General features: G+C 42.6%; 1 protein-coding gene across 4 annotated transcripts in view; it reads left to right on the top strand.

The window, feature by feature from the left end:
- ap2b1 (adaptor related protein complex 2 subunit beta 1) overlaps window positions 1–18,863 on the top strand; it is a 69,765-nt gene that overhangs the window by 46,188 nt on the left and 4,714 nt on the right. For 3 of the 4 annotated variants that reach the window (XM_014197174.3, XM_014197172.3, XM_014197173.3), the window contains 4 exons: window positions 166–295; window positions 11,272–11,356; window positions 11,557–11,643; window positions 18,519–18,673. In XM_014197174.3, coding sequence (XP_014052649.1) covers window positions 166–295; window positions 11,272–11,356; window positions 11,557–11,643; window positions 18,519–18,673 — 457 coding nt within the window. The remainder of the gene's footprint in view (window positions 1–165; window positions 296–11,271; window positions 11,357–11,556; window positions 11,644–18,518; window positions 18,674–18,863) is intronic. The other variant, XM_014197175.3, reaches the window with a different exon arrangement.

The following is an 18,863-nucleotide window of genomic DNA, read 5'->3' as shown; positions in this document are numbered from 1 at the left end:
GATGAGGATTCCAGTGCCACCACCCCGCTGGCCAGATGCTCTCGGGGTATGCGAGAACACGTGGTCAGACGAGGAGAGAGCAGTAGGAGTAGCAGTGTTATCTGTGGTAATCCATGTTTCCGTCAGCGCCAAAAATAATAATAATGGTATTGTCTTTCTGTCTAGTTTCGGAGTGATCCCCACCACCCCTCTGCCCATCCACAATCCACTGATGCCCAGCCAGAGTATTGAAGTTTCCCTGCCTCTCAACACCATTGGGCCAGTCATGAAGATGGACCCACTGAACAACCTACAGGTAAACTCATATACAGTGCATTCGGAAAGTATTCAGACCCCTTCACTTTTTCCACATTTTGTTACATTACAGCCTTATTCTAAAATTGATAAAATATTTTTTTTTACCCCTCATCAATCTATACACAATACCTCATAACAACAAAGTGAAAAGAAGTTGATCATTTTTTTGCAAATTTATAAAAATAAAAAACAGAAACAAGATTCTCTGGTCTGATGAAACCAAGATTGAACTCTGGCCTGAATTCCAAGCATCACGTCTGGAGGAAACCTGGCACCATCCCTACGGTGAAGCATGGATTGAGGGAAAGATTAACAAAGCAAAGTACAAAGAGAACCTGCTCCAGAGTGCTCAGGACCTCAGACTGGGGCGAAGGTTCACCTTCCAACAGGACAACGACCCTAAGCACACAGCCAAGACAACGCAGGAGTTGCTTCGCGTCAAGTCTCTGAATATCCTTGAGTGGCCCAGCCAGAGCCTGTACTTGTACCCGATTGAACATCTCTGGAGAGACCTAAAAATAGCTGTGCAGCGATGCTCCCCGTCCAATCTGACAGAGCTTGGGAGGATCTGCAGAGTAGAATGGGATAAACTCCCCAAGTACAGGGTGTGCCAAGCTTGTAGCATCATACCCAAGAAGACTCAAGGCTGTAATCGCTGCCAAAGGTGCTTCAACAAAGTACTGAGTAAAGGGTCTGAGTACTTATGTAAATGTGATATTTACATTTTTATTTTGTAATACATTTGCAAACATTTCTAAAGACCTGTTTTGCTTTGTCATTATGAGGTATTGTGTGTAGATTTGAGGGTTGTTTTTTAATCAATTTTAGAATAACATAACAAAATGTGGAAAAAGTCAAGGAGTCTGAATACTTCCCGAATGCACTGTATGTACCTAGGGCTGTGGCGGTCATAACATTTTGTCAGCTGGTAACTGTCATGCAAATAACTGCCGGTCTCACTGTAATTTACCGTTAATTAACTCACATTTAGCATCTCCAGGCTTCCACGCATAGCCTACAAGCCAATGATGCGGACCTTTTGGAATATCTACATTATTTAAAATATAATAAATACATGTAATATAGCCTACACCATCACAATAAAGCCATTATTTATTTTAAGCAGGTCTAAAGAAGCGTTATGATATAAAGAAAATGTAGCCTATTTCAGAAGAACAGAATAGCATATTCTGAGTCGTCCTTATGTTAGGCCCTGATATGGCTATGCTATATGGCTGTGGGCTACACTTGTTCATTTAGCAGACAAGATTTGATTATAATTCCTGTGGCATTATTTTATAGTGAGAAGAATACAGTTGAACATAGCTGAATAAAATAGAAAGGATATTTTCCCCAAACGATTTCTGAGGGTGTGCGGCACATGAGGCTATTCTATGTTAGTGGTTAACAAAGTAATCATTTGAAACTGGTCCTCCTATATGCTTAATTTATTAATGCAACTTTAGTTGTGATACAAACCTTAAGCTATATGTTTTGATTTCACATACATTCTAAGGCTGCATGATGTGACTCTAATGATGATTTGAAAAAAGTATAATGAAAGTGCTCTGCTCTGTTTGTTGCGCAGGCTGCACACACTTTATCAGTCTCTCATTCACAATTTCACAAGCACTTGATAGCATTCTCACCCATCAAACTATTCTCAATGTAATCTTTACATAAAGCCTACGAATATACTGTACCTTCTGGTTACATTAGGCATGAGCAACCTACCTGTTCAAAAGATATCATAATTAGTCAGTCTTACCTGAATGCTTGGCTTCTCATGATAAAAGAGATAAATTAGAAAGAAGAAAGCTTGTGCAAAAGATGATCCAAAATACTTTTTATTGTTGGACGTTTTCACCGCAAGGCCTTTTTCAAAAAGGTTTCATTACAAAAGATACCACGTGGTGTTGAGTATAAGGCATATAGCTAGGCAGTCCATGATCTTTGGGCTTTCTCTCACCTTTATAATGTTCCTGTTGACACAGTAATCAAAGCTAGTCAGGTTTAGGGATGGGCATGAGTACTCGAGCAAACGGCAAAGTTCGATCTTTAACCAGAGATCACATTTTTTTCAAATACTGTAAAACTATTTGGTGGAATGTGTTTTGTGGCTGCCCGAACAGGCAAGTTACATTTTGTTTTGAAGACGACATTAATTGGCTTTGACTCCAGTGTTCCATTTGTACATGTGCATTTGCGGGGCACAACAAAAAGAAACCAAGCCAAGCATCACACCGTTCTTCTCCCTAAATTCCCTTTCCCCTCAGTGTCTCATTCACTCAATTGTGTTCCGAGTGCTCCCTCCACACACACGTGCTGAGTGCACACACAAGCTCCCTATTAGGCCTACAGAAATAAATGCCAATTAAAACGTATCAAACTGATGGGACACACAAGCTACATTCCTTGCCAAATTTTGACAGTTTTATAACAAATTCAAAATGGACTGGTTGATTGAAGTAGGAAAATGTGTTCTACCAAAACGAGCTGCAGTTTTGTAATAAATGCGTCCCGTCTATTTCCGCTTAAACTATATATACACAAAAGTATGTGGACACCCCTTTAAATTAATGGGTTCGGCTATTTCAGCCACACCCGTTGCTGACAGGTGTATACAATTGAGCACACAGCCATGCAATCTCCATAAACAAACATTGGCAGTAGAATGAGCTCGGTGACTTTCAACGTGGCACCCACCGTCATAGGATACTACCATTCCAACAAGTCAGTTCGTCAACTTTCTGCCCTGCTAGAGCTGCCCCGGTCAACTGTAAGTGCTGTTATTGTGAAGTGGAAACGTCTAGGAGCAACAACGGCTCTGCCGCGAAGTGGTAGGCCAAACAAGCTCACAGAACGGGACCGCCGAAGCGCGTAGCACGTAAAAAGTGTCTGTCCTCAGTTGCAACACTCACTACTGAGTTCCAAACTGCCTTTGGAAGCAACATCGGCACAAGAACTGCTCGTCGGGAGCTTCATGAAATGGGTTTCCATGGCCAAGCAGCCGCACATAACCCTAAAATCACCATGTGCAATGACAAGCGTCGGCTGGTGTGGTGTAAAGTTCTCCACCATTGGACTCTGGAGCAGTGGTAACGCGTTCTCTAGAGTGATGAATCACGCTTCACTATCTGTCAGTCCAACGGACAAATCTGGGTTTGGCGGATGCCAGGAGAACGCCTAGGCCTACTCGCCAAACAAAATTTGTGGCCGTAATTCATCACCATGCGGTGTTCAATGTGGAATTATTCATTAATAAATTCCAAAGAACATGAAGAATAAACTAAATTGAACGTCTGTATATCGGAAAGAAGACATATTTTGGTTTGCAAGCCTGAAAAATGTGTCTTACAACTTGCCAAATTGAGCCCTGTTTCAAATGAACACTCTGAGAATAACTGTTCCAGGCACGAGATGCGCATCACTGGCAACCTTTTTTCTTAAAAAAAAATATTGTTATTTTTTATTCTGTTAAATTACATCATGGTTCTTTTTTACTATAACATAGGTGTGTCTTGACTGTGATAAGGGCTCGGGAAATAAGAGCTTCTTGTCTGCTAAATAAGCAAAACAAGGATATGCCATTGCACAGCCGTAGGTTGCTGGTTCGAATCCCCAAGCCGGCAAGGTGGAAAAATCTGCCGTTCTGCCCATGAGCAAGGCGGTTAACCGTCAACAATGACTACTCCCCGGGCGCCGATGACGTGGACGTTGATTAAGGCAGCCCCCCACACCTCTCTGATTTAGAGGGGTTGGGTTAAATGTAGAAGACGCATTTCGGTTGAATGCATTCACTTGTGCAACTGACTAGTCAGGTTAAGCACCTTACTTTTTGCCCAAGGCTTGTTTAAACAATAAACTCCAGCACACAGGTATTCTTGAATACTCCACAAACAATACCAGTGTGCCCTGAGTTTTTTCTTTAAATATACACATAACAAAAATATAAACGCAACATGTAAAGTGTTGGTCCCATGTTTCATGAGCTGAAATGAAAGATCCCATAAATGTTCCATACGCACAAAAAGTGTATTTTTCTCAAATTGTGTATAGAAATTTGTTCACATCCCTGTTAGTGAGCATTTCTCCTTTGCCAAGATAATTCATCCACCTGACAGGTGTGGCATATCAAGAAGCTGATTAAACAGTGTGATCATTACACAGGTGCCCCTTGTGCTGGGGACAATAAAAGGCCACTCTAAAATGTGCAGTTCTGTCACACAACACAATGCCACGGATGTCTCAAGTTTTGAGCGAGTATGCAATTGGCCACCAAAGTTGTTGCCAGAGAATTGAATGTTCATTTCTCTACCATAAGCCGCCTCCAACGTAAATTTTGAGAATTTGGCAGTACTTCCAACCGGGCTCACAACCGCAGACCACGTGTATGGCGGCATGTGGGCGAGCGGTTTGCTGAATTCAACAGAGTGCCCCATGGTGGGGGTTATGGTATGGGCAGGCATAAGCTACACAACGAACACAATTGCATTTTATTTTTATTTTATTTCACCTTTATTTAACCAGGTAGGCTAGTTGAGATCAAGTTCTCATTTGCAACTGCGACCTGGTCAAGATAAAGCAAAGCAGTTCGACACATACAACAACACAGAGTTAGTTACACATGGAATAAACAAACATACATTCAATAATACAGTAGAACAAAAGAAAACAAAAAGTCTATATACAGTGAGGTAAGTTAAGGCAATAAATAGGCCATGGTGGCGAAGTAATTACAATATAGCAATTAAACACTGGAATGGTAGATGTGCAGAAAATGAATGTGCAAGTAGAGATACTGGGGTGCAAAGGAGCAAGATAAATAAAGAAATGCAGTATGGGGATGAGGTAGGTAGATAGATGGGCTGTTTACAGATGGGCTATGTACAGGTGCAGTGATCTGTGAGCTGCTCTGACAGCTGGTGCTTAAAGCTAGTGAGGGAGATGTGTGTCTCCAACTTCAGTGATTTTTGCAGTTTGTTCCAGTCATTGGCAGCAGAGAACTGGAAGGAAAGACGACCAAAGGAGGAATTGGCTTTCGGGGTGACCAGTGAGATATACCTGCTGGAGCACGTGCTACGAGTGGGTGCTGCTATGGTGACCAGTGAGCTGAGATAAGGCGGGGCTTTACCTAGCAGAGACTTGTAGATGACCTGTAGCCAGTGGGTTTGGCGACAAGTATGAAGCGAGGGCCAGCCAACAAGAGCGTACAGGTTGCAGTGGTGGGTAGTGTATGGGCTTTGGTGACAAAACGGATGGCACTGTGATAGACTGCATCCAGTTTGTTGAGTGTTGGAGGCTATTTTGTAGATGACATCGCCGAAGTCGAGGATCGGTAGGATGGTCAGTTTTACGAGGGTATGTTTGGCAGCATGAGTGAAGGATGCTTTGTTGCGATATAGGAAGCCGATTCTAAATTTAATTTTGGATTTGAGATGCTTAATGTGAGTCTGGAAGGAGAGTTTACAGTCTAACCAGACACCCAGGTATTTGTAGTTGTCCACGTATTCTAAGTCAGAGCCGTCCAGAGTAGTGATGCTGGACGGGCGGGCAGGTGCAGGCAGCGATCGGTTGAAGAGCATGCATTTAGTTTTACTTGTATTTAAGAGCAGTTGGAGGCCACGGAAGGAGTGTTGTATGGCATTGAAGCTCGTCTGGAGGTTATTTAACACAGTGTCCAAAGAGGGGCCAGAAGTATACAGAATGGTGTCGTCTACGTAGAGGTGGATCAGAGAATCACCAGCAGCAAGAGCAACATCATTCATGTATACAGAGAAGAGAGTCGGCCCAAGAATTGAACCCTGTGGCACACTGCCAGAGGTCCGGACAGCCCTCCGATTTGACACACTGAACTCTATCAGAGAAGTAGTTGGTAAACCAGGCGAGGCAATCATTTGAGAAACCAAGGCTGTCGAGTCTGCCAATAAGAATGTGGTGATTGACAGAGTTGAAAGCCTTGGCCAGGTCGATGAATACGGCTGCCCAGTAATGTCTCTTATCGATGGCGGTTATGATGTCGTTTATCAATGGCAATTTGAATGCACAGAAATACTGTGACGAGATGCTGAGTCCCATTGTGTGGCCCATTGCTACCAACTGAGCCCGTGTGGCTCAGTTGGTAGAGCATGGTGTTTGCAACGCCAGGGTTGTGGGTTCAATTCCCACGGGGGACCAGTACAGAGAAAACATTTATGAAATGTATGCATTCACTACTGTAAGTCGCTCTGGATAAGAGCGTCTGCTAAATGACTAAAATGTAAAGGTACCGTAATTTCCAGACTATTAAGCGCACCTGAATATAAGCCGCACCCACTGAATAAAAAAAAAAAAAGTATTATTTTGAACATAAATAAGCCACACATGTCTATAAGCCGCAGGTGCCTACCGGTACATTGAAACAAATGAACTTTGCACAGGCTTTAACGAAACACGGCTTGTAACAAAAATAAATAGGCTTTAATGAAACACGGCTTGTAACAACAAATAAAAAAATAGCAGTAAGCTTTAGTTGTCTTTTTGCACTGAGTCAATTCCTCACACTGCTGTTTCCAACGTCTTATCATCGACTCATTAAGACCAAGCTCCCGTGCAGCAGCTCTATTTCCTTTTCCAACAGCCAGATCAATCGCCTTCAACTTGAAAGCTGCATCATATGCATTTCTCCGTGTCTTTGCCATGATGAGGGTGACAAAATGACTACCGTAATCAGAATGATGGGAAGTTTGAGAGCGCTCGATTTAATCTAAACAGTAAACAAAAAAAGTTGTTTGACCTTAATCCGTTCGGCAATTTCATTGGTCTAATGAAAGCTTCATGCCGCCAAAAAACTGAGCACGTCACAGAATGTGTTTTTTTGAAGAAAGAAAAAAAATGAAAGCGGGAAAAATCCATATATTAGCCGCGTCATTGTTTAAGCCGCGGGGTTCAAAGCGTGGGAAAAAAGTTGCGGCTTATAGTCCGGAATTTACAGTATCTGTGACCAAAAGATGCATATCTGTCATTTGAAATCCATAGCTTAGGGCCTCTTGAATTTCTTTCAATTAACTGATTTCCTCATGAACTGTAACTCAGTAAAATCTTAGAAATTGTTGCATGTTGCGTTTTATATTTTTGTTCAGTATAGTTAACATAGAGATGAACTGGAGGATTCAGCCTTCAGCCCACACATGGCCGCCGAGGCGAGGGCAGTAAAGTGTCTTTGTGGTTCGAAGCCAATGTGTTGGATCTAATGCGCTCCACCACCACAGGACTGCAACCAGCTGGAAAATGGACTCTAGCCTTCAGTGCCTCTGCACAAACATATACTGGAGAGACATATTTTATACTTCACATTAATGTATCTTGCAAGGTTGTTATTTAAGCTCACAATTGTATGGAAGTATTGTAACTCTCTAGGGGTCACAGGAACATAATCCCACGGTGTGACTGTCATAAAACAGGCTGATCTCGCTCTCTCTCTCACCATGTTCACCCCCACAGACCGTCTTTGCCCAACAGGTCAACCAACCTTCATTTATCATGAATAAACCTTTCAGGAATCAGGGGAGGGACTGATGTTTCTGCTCTTACGAGATAGCTGACCGAGTGTTCACTATGAACGATCTATAAACAAAAGGAAGCAGTCACACTAGCTTGAAGGAAAAGTTTGAACTCTGACCCCTATGAACACACGACCAAGGTCATGTTGTGTGTCAAACAATGGTTTCCTTGGTTCAACATCCCATGATGTTGGGTGGGAAAACACCCAACTCCCTCTCACAAGAACTTTCGTAACACACAGACAAACGATAAAGTATTGACTTTATCCCTATTCTTAAATACGTTTTAAGTTACGACATAAACTCAGCAAAAAAATAAACGTCCTCTCACTGTCAACTGCGTTTATTTTCAGCAAACTTAACATGTGTAAATATTTGGATGAACATAACAAGATTCAACAACTGAGACATAAACTGAACAATTTCCACAGACATGTGACTAACAGAAATTGAATAATGTGTCCCTGAACAAAGGGGGGTCAAACTCAAAAGTAGGAGGATGTCTTCCCTGAATCGCACAGCATTGAGATTGCCTGCAATGACAACAAGCTCAGTCCGATGATGCTGTGACACACCGCCCCAGACCATGACGGACCCTCCACCTCCAAATCGATCCCGCTTCAGAGTGCAGGCCTCGGCGTAACGCTCATTCCTTCGACGATAAACGCAAATCCGACCATCACCCCTGGTGAGACAAAACCGTGACTCGTCAGTGAAGAGCACTTTTTGCCAGTCCGGTCTCGTCCATCGACGGTGGGTTTGTGCCCATAGGCGACATTGTTGCCGGTGATGTCTGGTGAGGACCTGCCTTACAACAGGCCTACAAGCCCTCAGTCCAGCCCCTCTGTCTATTGCGGACAGTCTGAGCACTGATGGAGGGATTGTGCGTTCCTGGTGTAACTCGGGCAGTTGTTGGTGCCATCCTGTACCTGTCATGCAGGTGTGATGTTCAGCTGTACCAATCCTGTGCAGGTGTTGTTGCACATGGTCTGCCACTGCGAGGATGATCAGCTGTCCGTTCTGTCTCCCTGTAGCGCTGTCTTAGGCGTCTCACAGTACGGACATTGCAATTTATTGCCCTGGCCACATCTGCAGTCCTCATGCCTCCTTGCAGCATGCCTAAGGCACGTTCACGCAGATGAGCAGGGACCCTGGGCATTTTTCTCTTGGTGTTTTTCAGAGTCAGTAGAAAGGCCTATTTAGTGTCCTAAGTTTTCCTAACTGTGACCTTAATTGCCTACCGTCTGTAAGCTGTTAGTGTCTTACCGACAATTCCACAGGTGCATGTTCATTAATTGTTTATGGGTCATTGAACAAGCATGGGAAACAGTGTTTAAACCCTTTACAATGAAGATCTGTGAAGTTATTTGGATTTTTACTAATAATCTTTGAAAGACGGGTTCCTGAAAAAGGGATGTTTCTTTTTTTGCTGAGTTTATTACGTTAATATATTGGTAATACATTTGTGTACTTTTGTATTGCCATTCTGTAATTGTAATATTGTCACAATACATGTCAGTACATATGACACCAACTAAGTGGCCGTGTGGTTAGTGTCCGCCCTGAGATTGTAAGGTTGTGAGTTCCATCCCTGGCTGAGTCATACCAAAGACTGATCAAATGGAACCTGATGAGTTCCTGCTTGGCACTCAGCATTGAGAGCATAAAGGAGATCGATTGGGGGTAAGGCCCTGCGATAGACTAGCATCCTGTCCAGGGGGTGTACTTGTATATCAAGCTGCCTCACGCTAACGGCTCGTGCAAGGCTACTTACATATTACATTTCTGGTATCATTGTGTTCTAGAATATAAGACACACACTTTGGCATCAATTGAATATGTATAATACGGGTGTGATAGCCTTTTAGAAAAAAATTCTCATTTGCTAGTCACTCCCCATCACCCATGATCTCTGAGGCCATTGTAACACCCACCCTAATAAAAACTGCTCCCTGGCAGTTGGAAACTCAGCCAAAAGACAGACAGACAGACAGGAGAATGGGAAAAAACTGGTCAAAAAAGAAGACAGACTAAAAACAGAGGAGGATCTGTTTGGGCGGGGCCGTGTCTTGCAGGAGGGAGAGAGGATCGTAGGCATGGCAAAGAGTTGACACTCTTAGACTGAAACAGAACTTTAGTAAATGACCTGTTACACTTTGCTTGATCACTTCCATACCGTGTGCTGCGATACAAAGCTGACTGCACCAATAGACTGTACCGAAGAGAGAGAGAGAGAGATCCCAACCATTGATTAAGTAAATATATTACAGCATTCTCTGTATTACCTCCTTGACTATTCGGCATTGCAAAATTATCATCTTAATTGATCGATCATAATCTTTGTTTCTTTTCTTTGTGTTTTTTAACGTAATAATAAATCCTATCTTCATAAAGTATAGTTCTCTCTTGCTTTGACAAATGCTGACTAATACAATTAAATACCTTACAAATCCTTTAAAGATTGTTGATATGTGATCAGAGTTTAAAGATAATTGTTCTCTTTGAATAAAAACGATTACTGGTACCCTCAACAACGTTATTAATTCAAAATATTAGGCAAATGAATGAAGTCACTAATTATCAACACCTATTAGACCATTAAAGTTCCTACAGGACTAAGGCACGTCACTGGAATAGCTTTCTGTTAATCCGGTCTCAAAAATGGAATACTTCGCTCTTTTAAAGCTCTGTAAATGATTTGGTAAAATGCATAAGAGCATGTAGGCCTATATAATGGCAATATATGACAGCTACTCAGCTATCCTGGAATGCAGCCCATCCATGAGCAGACTTTATTAGTTCCAGTCAGCTCATTCTCACTGTTTAGTGGCTCAGAGAGAGATGGCGCCAGAAAATATTCAGCCCAAAGAACCCTAGTGGACAGGGCTCTCCAGCTGAGACAGCCATTTTGTGTATGTGTGTGTGTGTCCTCGGTGCCTGGCAGTGCGCAACTTGCACACAGTGTTCCTGTCAAGTACGGTGCTGGGGTCTGGTCTCCTGCTAATGTCTATTCATGAACAGAGTAGGGACAGGACTACCAGCCGATGCCGAAGGGTCACTCTCCTTGAGGCCAGCCATGATAATCAAGTTCAGAGAGAGCTCAGAGTGCCCATGAGGGCTGTACTCCGTTAGTCGGAGAGTCTAACAGCCCAGACACTTGATCAGCTTCAAGCCCTCGCCACCCACACTCACAAATAGAAATGTCTCCAGTCTTACTTCTGTCTAGACTTGACACACTGCATGAACATTTCAACAGCACTTTCTTATTTAGAGCAATTCTATATTTACAGTTGTCTGTCTCAGCTGTATCTCATATGTTCAGAAGTGTTTGAGGACTTCCATTCCATTATGTCCAAATCAGCCACCTCTAGTGCACATGGCACTACGGCACTGACTGATGTCATATTAACGTTGGGTTGGCGTTCGTCCACAGGTGGCTGTGAAGAACAACATTGACGTTTTCTACTTCAGCGGGCTAATCCCACTCAACATCTTCTTCGTGGAGGATGGCAAAATGGGTACGTGTGTCTGGAAGCAAGTCACAAACACTCAATATCCAGGTCATTACCATAACAGTAGACTCATTATCACCAAAGAGTTTGAAGAGTTTATTTTAGACCAACTCGAGGACCCTCGGTATAAAATAGACTCTTCACAGCAAGTAGCTCCCTGCTCAGTTCTGGTGTCACTCTTCTTTTGTTCCCCTCATCTGCATCAGAGCGACAGGTGTTCTTGGCCACCTGGAAAGACATCCCCAATGAGAACGAGCTGCAGTACCAGATTAAGGAGTGCCACTTAAATGCAGGTAGGTCTCCTTACATCTATGGATGAAAGCTATACAGTACCAGTCAAAATGTTTGGACACACCTACTCATTCAAGGGTTTTTCTTTAATTTTTACTATTTGCTACATTGTAGAATAATAGTGAAGACATCAAAACTATGAAATAACACATGGAATCGTGTAGTAACCAAAAAAGTGTTAAATAAATCAAAATATATTTAATATTTTAGATTCTTCAAAGTAGCAACCCATTGCCTTGATGACAGCTTTGCACATTCTTGGCATTCTCTCAACCAGCTTCACCTGGAATGCTTTTCCAACAGTCTTGAAGGAGTTCCCACATATGCTGACCACTTGTTGGCTGCTTTTCCTTCACTCTGCGGTCCGACTCATCCCAAACCATCTCAATTGGTTTGAGGTCGGGTGATTGTGGAGGCCAGGTCATCTGATGCATCACTCTCCTTCTTGGTAAAATACCCCTTACACAGCCTGGAGGTGTGTTTTGGGTCATTGTCCTGTTGAAAAACAAATGATAGTCTCACTAATCCCAAACCGATGGGATGGCGTATCGCTGCAGAATGCTGTGGTAGCCATTCTAGTTAAGTGTGCCTTGAATTCTAAATAAATCACCAAAATATCACCAGCAAAGCACCATCACACCTCCTCCTCCATGCTTCACGGTGGGAACCACACATGCTGAGATCATACGTTCACCTACTCTGCGTCTCACAAAGGCATGGTGGTTGGAACGAAAAATCTCAAATTTGGACTCATCAGACCAAAGGACAAATTACCTCCGGTCTAATTCCATTGCTCATGTTTCTAAAAAAATAAACATATCTCTAACCATGATATGTACTCTAAGGGCTGTCACTATTTTAATCTCTGGGTTTTCCTTTGTCCACTACATGGTATGAAAACAGTGATACAGGTCTGGAATTAAAATGTGTACTGTGTGCTCAATGTCAATCATCAGAGCTCTTCACGCTGTTCTGTTGAATTTGAACCTTGGTGGCTATTCTTGTCTTGAGCGTGATTCAGTCTTAAAGCACTCTGTGAGGACATAAGGGTTGATCCACAACGCCGCTACCATTTATGGGTGAAACACACACCACTTAGTCATCTACACGATCTAGCTGCCTATATTCCTCTTCTGTCTTTTTTATGTCAGAGGAGCTTTGTTAGGGGATATTGAAACTGGAGCTTAGTGTGGTGTTTTGAACTGCTGTGAGTACAAGTGAAGGATGTTGTCGCCTCATGTTGGTGTTGTTTTCTATCGATTGAGTGCTGGTGATTCAGTGGAAGGAAACCTCATTTGATGAGGAGAGAGCATGCAAAGACGGATGAAATGCACGAAGAGCTCTCTATGCATCCCTCTACAGTTGAAGTCAGAAGTTTACATACACCTTAGACAAATACATTTAAACTCAGTTTTTCCCAGTGGGTCAGAAGTTTACATAGTATTTGGTAGCATTGCCTTTAAATTGTTTAACTTGGGTCAAACATTATAGGTAGCCTTCCACAAGCTTCCCACAATAAGTTGGGTGAATTTTGGCCCATTCCTCCTGACCGAGCTGGTGTAACTGAGTCAGGTTTGTAGGCCTCCTTGCTCGCACATGCTTTTTCAGTTCTGCCCACAAATTTTCTATGGGATTGAGGTCAGGGCTTTGTGATGGCCACTCCAATACCTTGACTTTGTTGTCCTTAAGCCATTTTGCCACAACTTTGGAAGTATGCTTGGGGTCATTGTCCATTTGGAAGACCCATTTGCGACCAAGCTTTAACTTCCTGACTTGTCTTGAGATGTTGCTTCAATATATCCACATCATTTTCCTACCTCATGATGCCATCTATTTTGTGAAGTGCACCAGACCCTCCTGCAGCAAAGCACCCCCACAACATGATGCTGCCACCCCCGTACTTCACGGTTGGGATGGTGTTCTTCGGCTTGCAAGCCTCCCCCTTTTTCCTCCAAACATAACGATAGTCATTATGGCCAAACAGTTCTATTTTTGTTTCATCAGACCAGAGGACATTTCTCCAAAAAGTACGATCTTTCTCCCCATGTGCAGTTGCAAACCGTAGCCTGGCTTTTTTATGGCGGTTTTGGAGCAGTGGCTTCTTCCTTGCTCAGCGGCCTTTCAGGTTATGTCGATATAAGACTTGTTTTACTGTGGATATAGATACTTTTGTACCGGTTTCCTCCAGCATCTTCACAAGGTCCTTTGCTGTTGTTCTGGGATTGATTTGCACTTTTCGCACCAAAGTACGTTCATCTCTAGGAGACAGAACACGTCTCCTTCCTGAGCGGTATGACGGCTGCGTGGTCCCATGGTGTTTATACTTGCATACTATTGTTTGTACAGATGAACGTGGTACCTTCAGGCGTTTGGAAATTGCTCCCAAGGATGAACCAGACTTGTGGAGGTCTACAATTCTTTTTCTGAGGTCTTGGCTGATTTCTTTTGATTTTCCCATGATGTCAAGCAAAGAGGCACTGAGTTTGAAGGTAGGCCTTGAAATACATCCACAGGTACACCTCCAATTGACTCAAATGATGTCAATTAGCCTATAAGAAGCTTCTAAATCCATGACATCATTTTCTGGAATTTTCCAAGCTGTTTAAAGGCACAGTCAACTTAGTGTATTTAAACTTCTGACCCACTGGAATTGTGATACAGTGAATTATAAGTGAAATAATCTGTCTGTAAACAATTGTTGGAAACATTACTTGTGTCATGCACAAAGTAGATGTCCTAACCGACTTGCTAAAACTATAGTTTGTTAACAAGAAATTTGTGGAGTGGTTGAAAAACGAGTTTTAATGACTCCAACCTAAGTGTATGTAAACTTCTGATTTCAAATCTGTCAAAAGTTCAACGTATTTCAACTTTTGATGCGATGGACAAATGACAGATGGTCGTCTGCATCATCCATCAAAATAAGAGCCCCGTAGAAAAACCCTTTCCCCATTACATGCTTAGTCAGTTTGCGTGTGCTTGTGTGTGTGTGTGCTTGTGTTCGGTGACTTGGTGGTGTTTTGGCCTGTTGTCTTCACAGAGCTCAAGTCTGAATCACAATTACTACTATTCTCTCCTTTCACTGATCTAACATGTTGAGCCAACTACAGGACAGAGAGGGCAGTTATTGTTTTGGGAAGGTCGTATCTGGAGGGGAGTAGCTTTAGTTATTGTTTAGTCCACATGCAAGGTCTGATTTACCAAAATGCACAGGTGACCTTTGAAACCATCAAACCACAAAATCATCAAATCATTTCCTAATTTGTGTTCACCACACTGAAGCCAGTTGATTAAACACAGAGCTGAGGGCATTGGTTTAACAGAGATGCTACTGGTTTACTGGAGAACCAGATAACCTGACTAGATAACATGATAACATAACCACAACATCACCGCCTTAGGTTCCAGGGTTACACACCTGCCTACAATTTATTTGTCGATATCTTTCCACACACACCTACAGGAACACGTGCACACACATACAGATTCATACACACGCTCTCTCAAACACACCAATGCACACACTCTCATTCTCTCCATATTTCAGCATTTCCATTCCAATAATGCCTGATCCTCCTACACCACTCTGGGGTCACAAAGTATTGACCCTCTCCAGCCCCAGGTTACAAGGACAGTTCTGCTCATGCATTCCCTCACCTTGGCTGTGATCAGCAGATTTGGAGTGTGGAAATTAATGGAATGATTGGAGGCTCTTTTCATGTTCATTGTCACTGGCACTCTGTGAGCTAAATACAGTGTGAGAGGAAGCTGTGTTCTATAAGCTTCTTTAGAGAAATGCGCTTTCTGGGAAATGGGTTGTTGGTTTGATTAGTTATTTGTACTTCCATTTCCAAACCTAGTAAATTGTTCTATAGGTAGCTATTGTAAATTCAGACTGAAACGGTCAGACTGAACGGTTCCACCATTCCAAATCTAATGAGACAACCTTAAAGTGTACATTTAGATTTTTACATAAAATAATCTTCAATTCATTACATTCTTCTCTTTTATCAAAATTAAGAGAAACAATGATTACATTTCCTCAATAAAATTGATTTTTGAATTGATCTTTCTTTAAAAAAAAAAGTTTGTATATTGTCCCATACAATAATCTGTACTCTGCTTGACATGCAATACTCCATTAGCCTAATTTAAAACAAGGCTTTTTCCACAGCCATGAGTCACAAATAAAAACATTTTTTAAAGTATTATTTCAGCTTTATTTAACCAGGTAGGCTAGTTGAGATCAAGTTCTCATTTGCAACCTGGCCAAGATAAAGCAAAGCAGTTCGACACATACAACAACACAGAGTTAGTTACACATGGAATAAACAAACATACATTCAATAATACAGTAGAACAAAAGAAAACAAAAAGTCTATATACAGTGAGGTAAGTTAAGGCAATAAATAGGCCATGGTGGCGAAGTAATTACAATATAGCAATTAAACACTGGAATGGTAGATGTGCAGAAGATGATGTGCTGCTATGGTGACCAGTGAGCTGAGTTAAGGCGGGGCTTTACCTAGCAAAGACTTGTAGATGACCTGGAGCCAGTGGGTTTGGCGACGAGTATGAAGCGAGGGCCAGCCAACGAGAGCGTACATGTCGCAGTGGTGGGTAGTATATGGGGCTTTGGTGACAAAACGAATGGCACAGTGATAGACTGCATCCAATTTGTTGAGTAGAGTGTTGGAGGCTATTTTGTAAATGACATTGCCGAAGTCGAGGATCGGTAGGATGGTCAGTTTTACGAGGGTATGTTTGGCAGCATGAGTGAAGGAGGCTTTGTTGCGAAATAGGAAGCCGATTCTAGATTTAATTTTGGATTGGAGATGTTTAATGTAAGTCTGGAAGGAGAGTTTACAGTCTAACCAGACACCTAGGTATTTGTAGTTGTCCACGTATTCTAAGTCAGAGCCGTCCAGAGTAGTGATGCTGGACAGGCGGGCAGGTGCGGGCAGTGATTGGTTGAAGAGCATGCATTTAGTTTTACTTGCATTTAAGAGCAGTTGGAGGCCACGGAAGGAGAGTTGTACGGCATTGATGCTGGTGGTGTAGTATTATAGTATACTAATGGTATGACTGGTACAGCAAATACGAAACATTTGTTACCAAGTTGGCAATGTACTAGCTAGCTAATGAGGTTAATCGCTCATCACTTTAAATGGCCTTGAATCATGCTTTTGATTTTAGTGTATATCACATTTGCCCAGTAATCAGTGTTTGTCTCTCTTCTTCATTTGAAGACATAGCATGTCAATGTGATAGTGGTTGGATGGTTTCAAAGGCTGTTATTAGAATACAACAGACATCCTTTCTGCCCTTAAAAAGACTATTCGACAATTCACTTTTTGCCTTGAAAATGACAAGCCACTGACCACTTAAGTTGTCACTCACATTCAAACAAAGTGGGGTAACAATAAATAGTCACCTGCCATCTATGACTGACAAGTGTTGCTCCAAGGTAAATGGTTAGAGCAGTATGGAGTGGGAGCCTTGCCCACTAGAAGTCTCCCTGCAGACTATAACCTAATAAAGAGACGTCGTACAGGAAGCTGTTCCACTGCGCTGTAGGAGAGATCAACTTCTCTTTTCCACTGTCACTAGTCCTGCCTCTCTTTTTTTAACCCTTATTTTTCTCCTTCTCTCCATCCACCGCCTGCCTTTCAGGACTCCTTTCAAGGCTCTTTGCCTCACCTCTCTACTCCCTCTTTCCCTGAAGGAGACTTCACACAAGCTCTTAATGATAACCCACACCATGCCCTGTTGCCCCCAGACAACAGAATGACTAGATGGTGAGAGCGGTGGCACTGACCAGTGCTCAGGACAGGACCTACAATGGGACATGGGCCTCAGGGTCAGCGGTTATGGTAGTGGTAGTTAGTCCTTTGACCTATGATTTTAAGCCCCTTAGACCTAGTGTCATCCCCACATCTAGATGTGAGATCTGGAAGTTGTTGTAGCTACTCCCTGTACTGACAGTCCACAATAAGAGTGCAGCATACGCACTGTTAGAATTGACCCTAGCTCTGTTCCTTCCTTAAAGTCCGACTTAGATCGTGACACTTTTTTTTTCCTCACGTAGAAGCACAAAGGAGGGACTTAGCTCCTGCAGTTGTTTTGTGAAGCTGAGCTGCTCCCTGCTGCCAGTAGTTAGCCAGGCTCACAGAGAAACCATTAGAGTTGCCTTAAGGGTAAAGATTGACTGGGACAGAGGAATAGGCAGCTGATGTAGGACATGGAAATGTAATGATTTATCAGGCAACGTGTGTAGTCTAATATGAGTCAAGAGCAGCTAACAGGATATGATAAAGCTGTTATTATTATTATTCTGAATTTTGTCTTACATGAAATGTTCATCTCCATCTTGTTGTATCGAGTCCCTCAGTCCTAGTTTTTAGATGAAGCTGCAAACCAATAATGGAAACTCTTCCTAATACGTAGACTAGAGAATGAAGCGTCCGAAAATGAAGCTGCTATTGTACAATACCTCGGTCAATAGATAACTCCTCTCTCAGTTCTGTATGTCTAAATGAGTACTGTAAGTACAAAGAATGAATTTGAGCTGCTGAACCGCAATACACCAGAGAATGCACTTATCCAATGTGCACTTAACAGTAGTCAACCTTAGAATACAGGCCTTGGGGCTGAGCTTTGCCTATGTAGCGCTGACATCCACCTACAGTTGCAAAATGCAATTTTTAATTTTAATTTTTTTATTTTCAATTTAAGGATTCCCCCTCAGCGTATTCCCTCATGATACCAGAAATCCTTTAACCAGGACCCCCCCCCCCCCCCCCCAAAAAAAAATGTTTTTACATTTCGATCCCTACTTCAACTATATTCCTGACTCGTATGTAATGTGGCCTTGCAGACACGGTGTCGGGGAAGCTGCAGAACGACAACATCTACACCATCGCCAAGAGGAATGTGGAGGGCCAGGATATGCTCTACCAGTCCCTCAAGCTCACCAACGGCATCTGGATCCTGGCTGAGCTCCGCATCCAACCCGGCAACCCCAACTACACAGTAAGACACCCACCGAACCTCCACCCTCCTAATTCAGAACTCACACATATTGTAGAATATTTTTGTCGGTAAAGGTCTGAAGTGCCAAGCGAAGGCGTAGTTACACACTCATATTTCCTGGCAAGGAGGGCTGGCTTTCATACATCAAATAAAACCATACTCATTGGTGGATGATATTCCATTTGTTGAC

The sequence above is a fragment of the Salmo salar genome, chromosome 04, assembly GCF_965601325.2.
Source record: "Salmo salar chromosome 04, fSalSal1, whole genome shotgun sequence".
Classification (NCBI taxonomy): Eukaryota; Metazoa; Chordata; class Actinopteri; order Salmoniformes; family Salmonidae; genus Salmo; species Salmo salar.
This window is presented reverse-complemented; position numbering and strand designations above follow the sequence as displayed.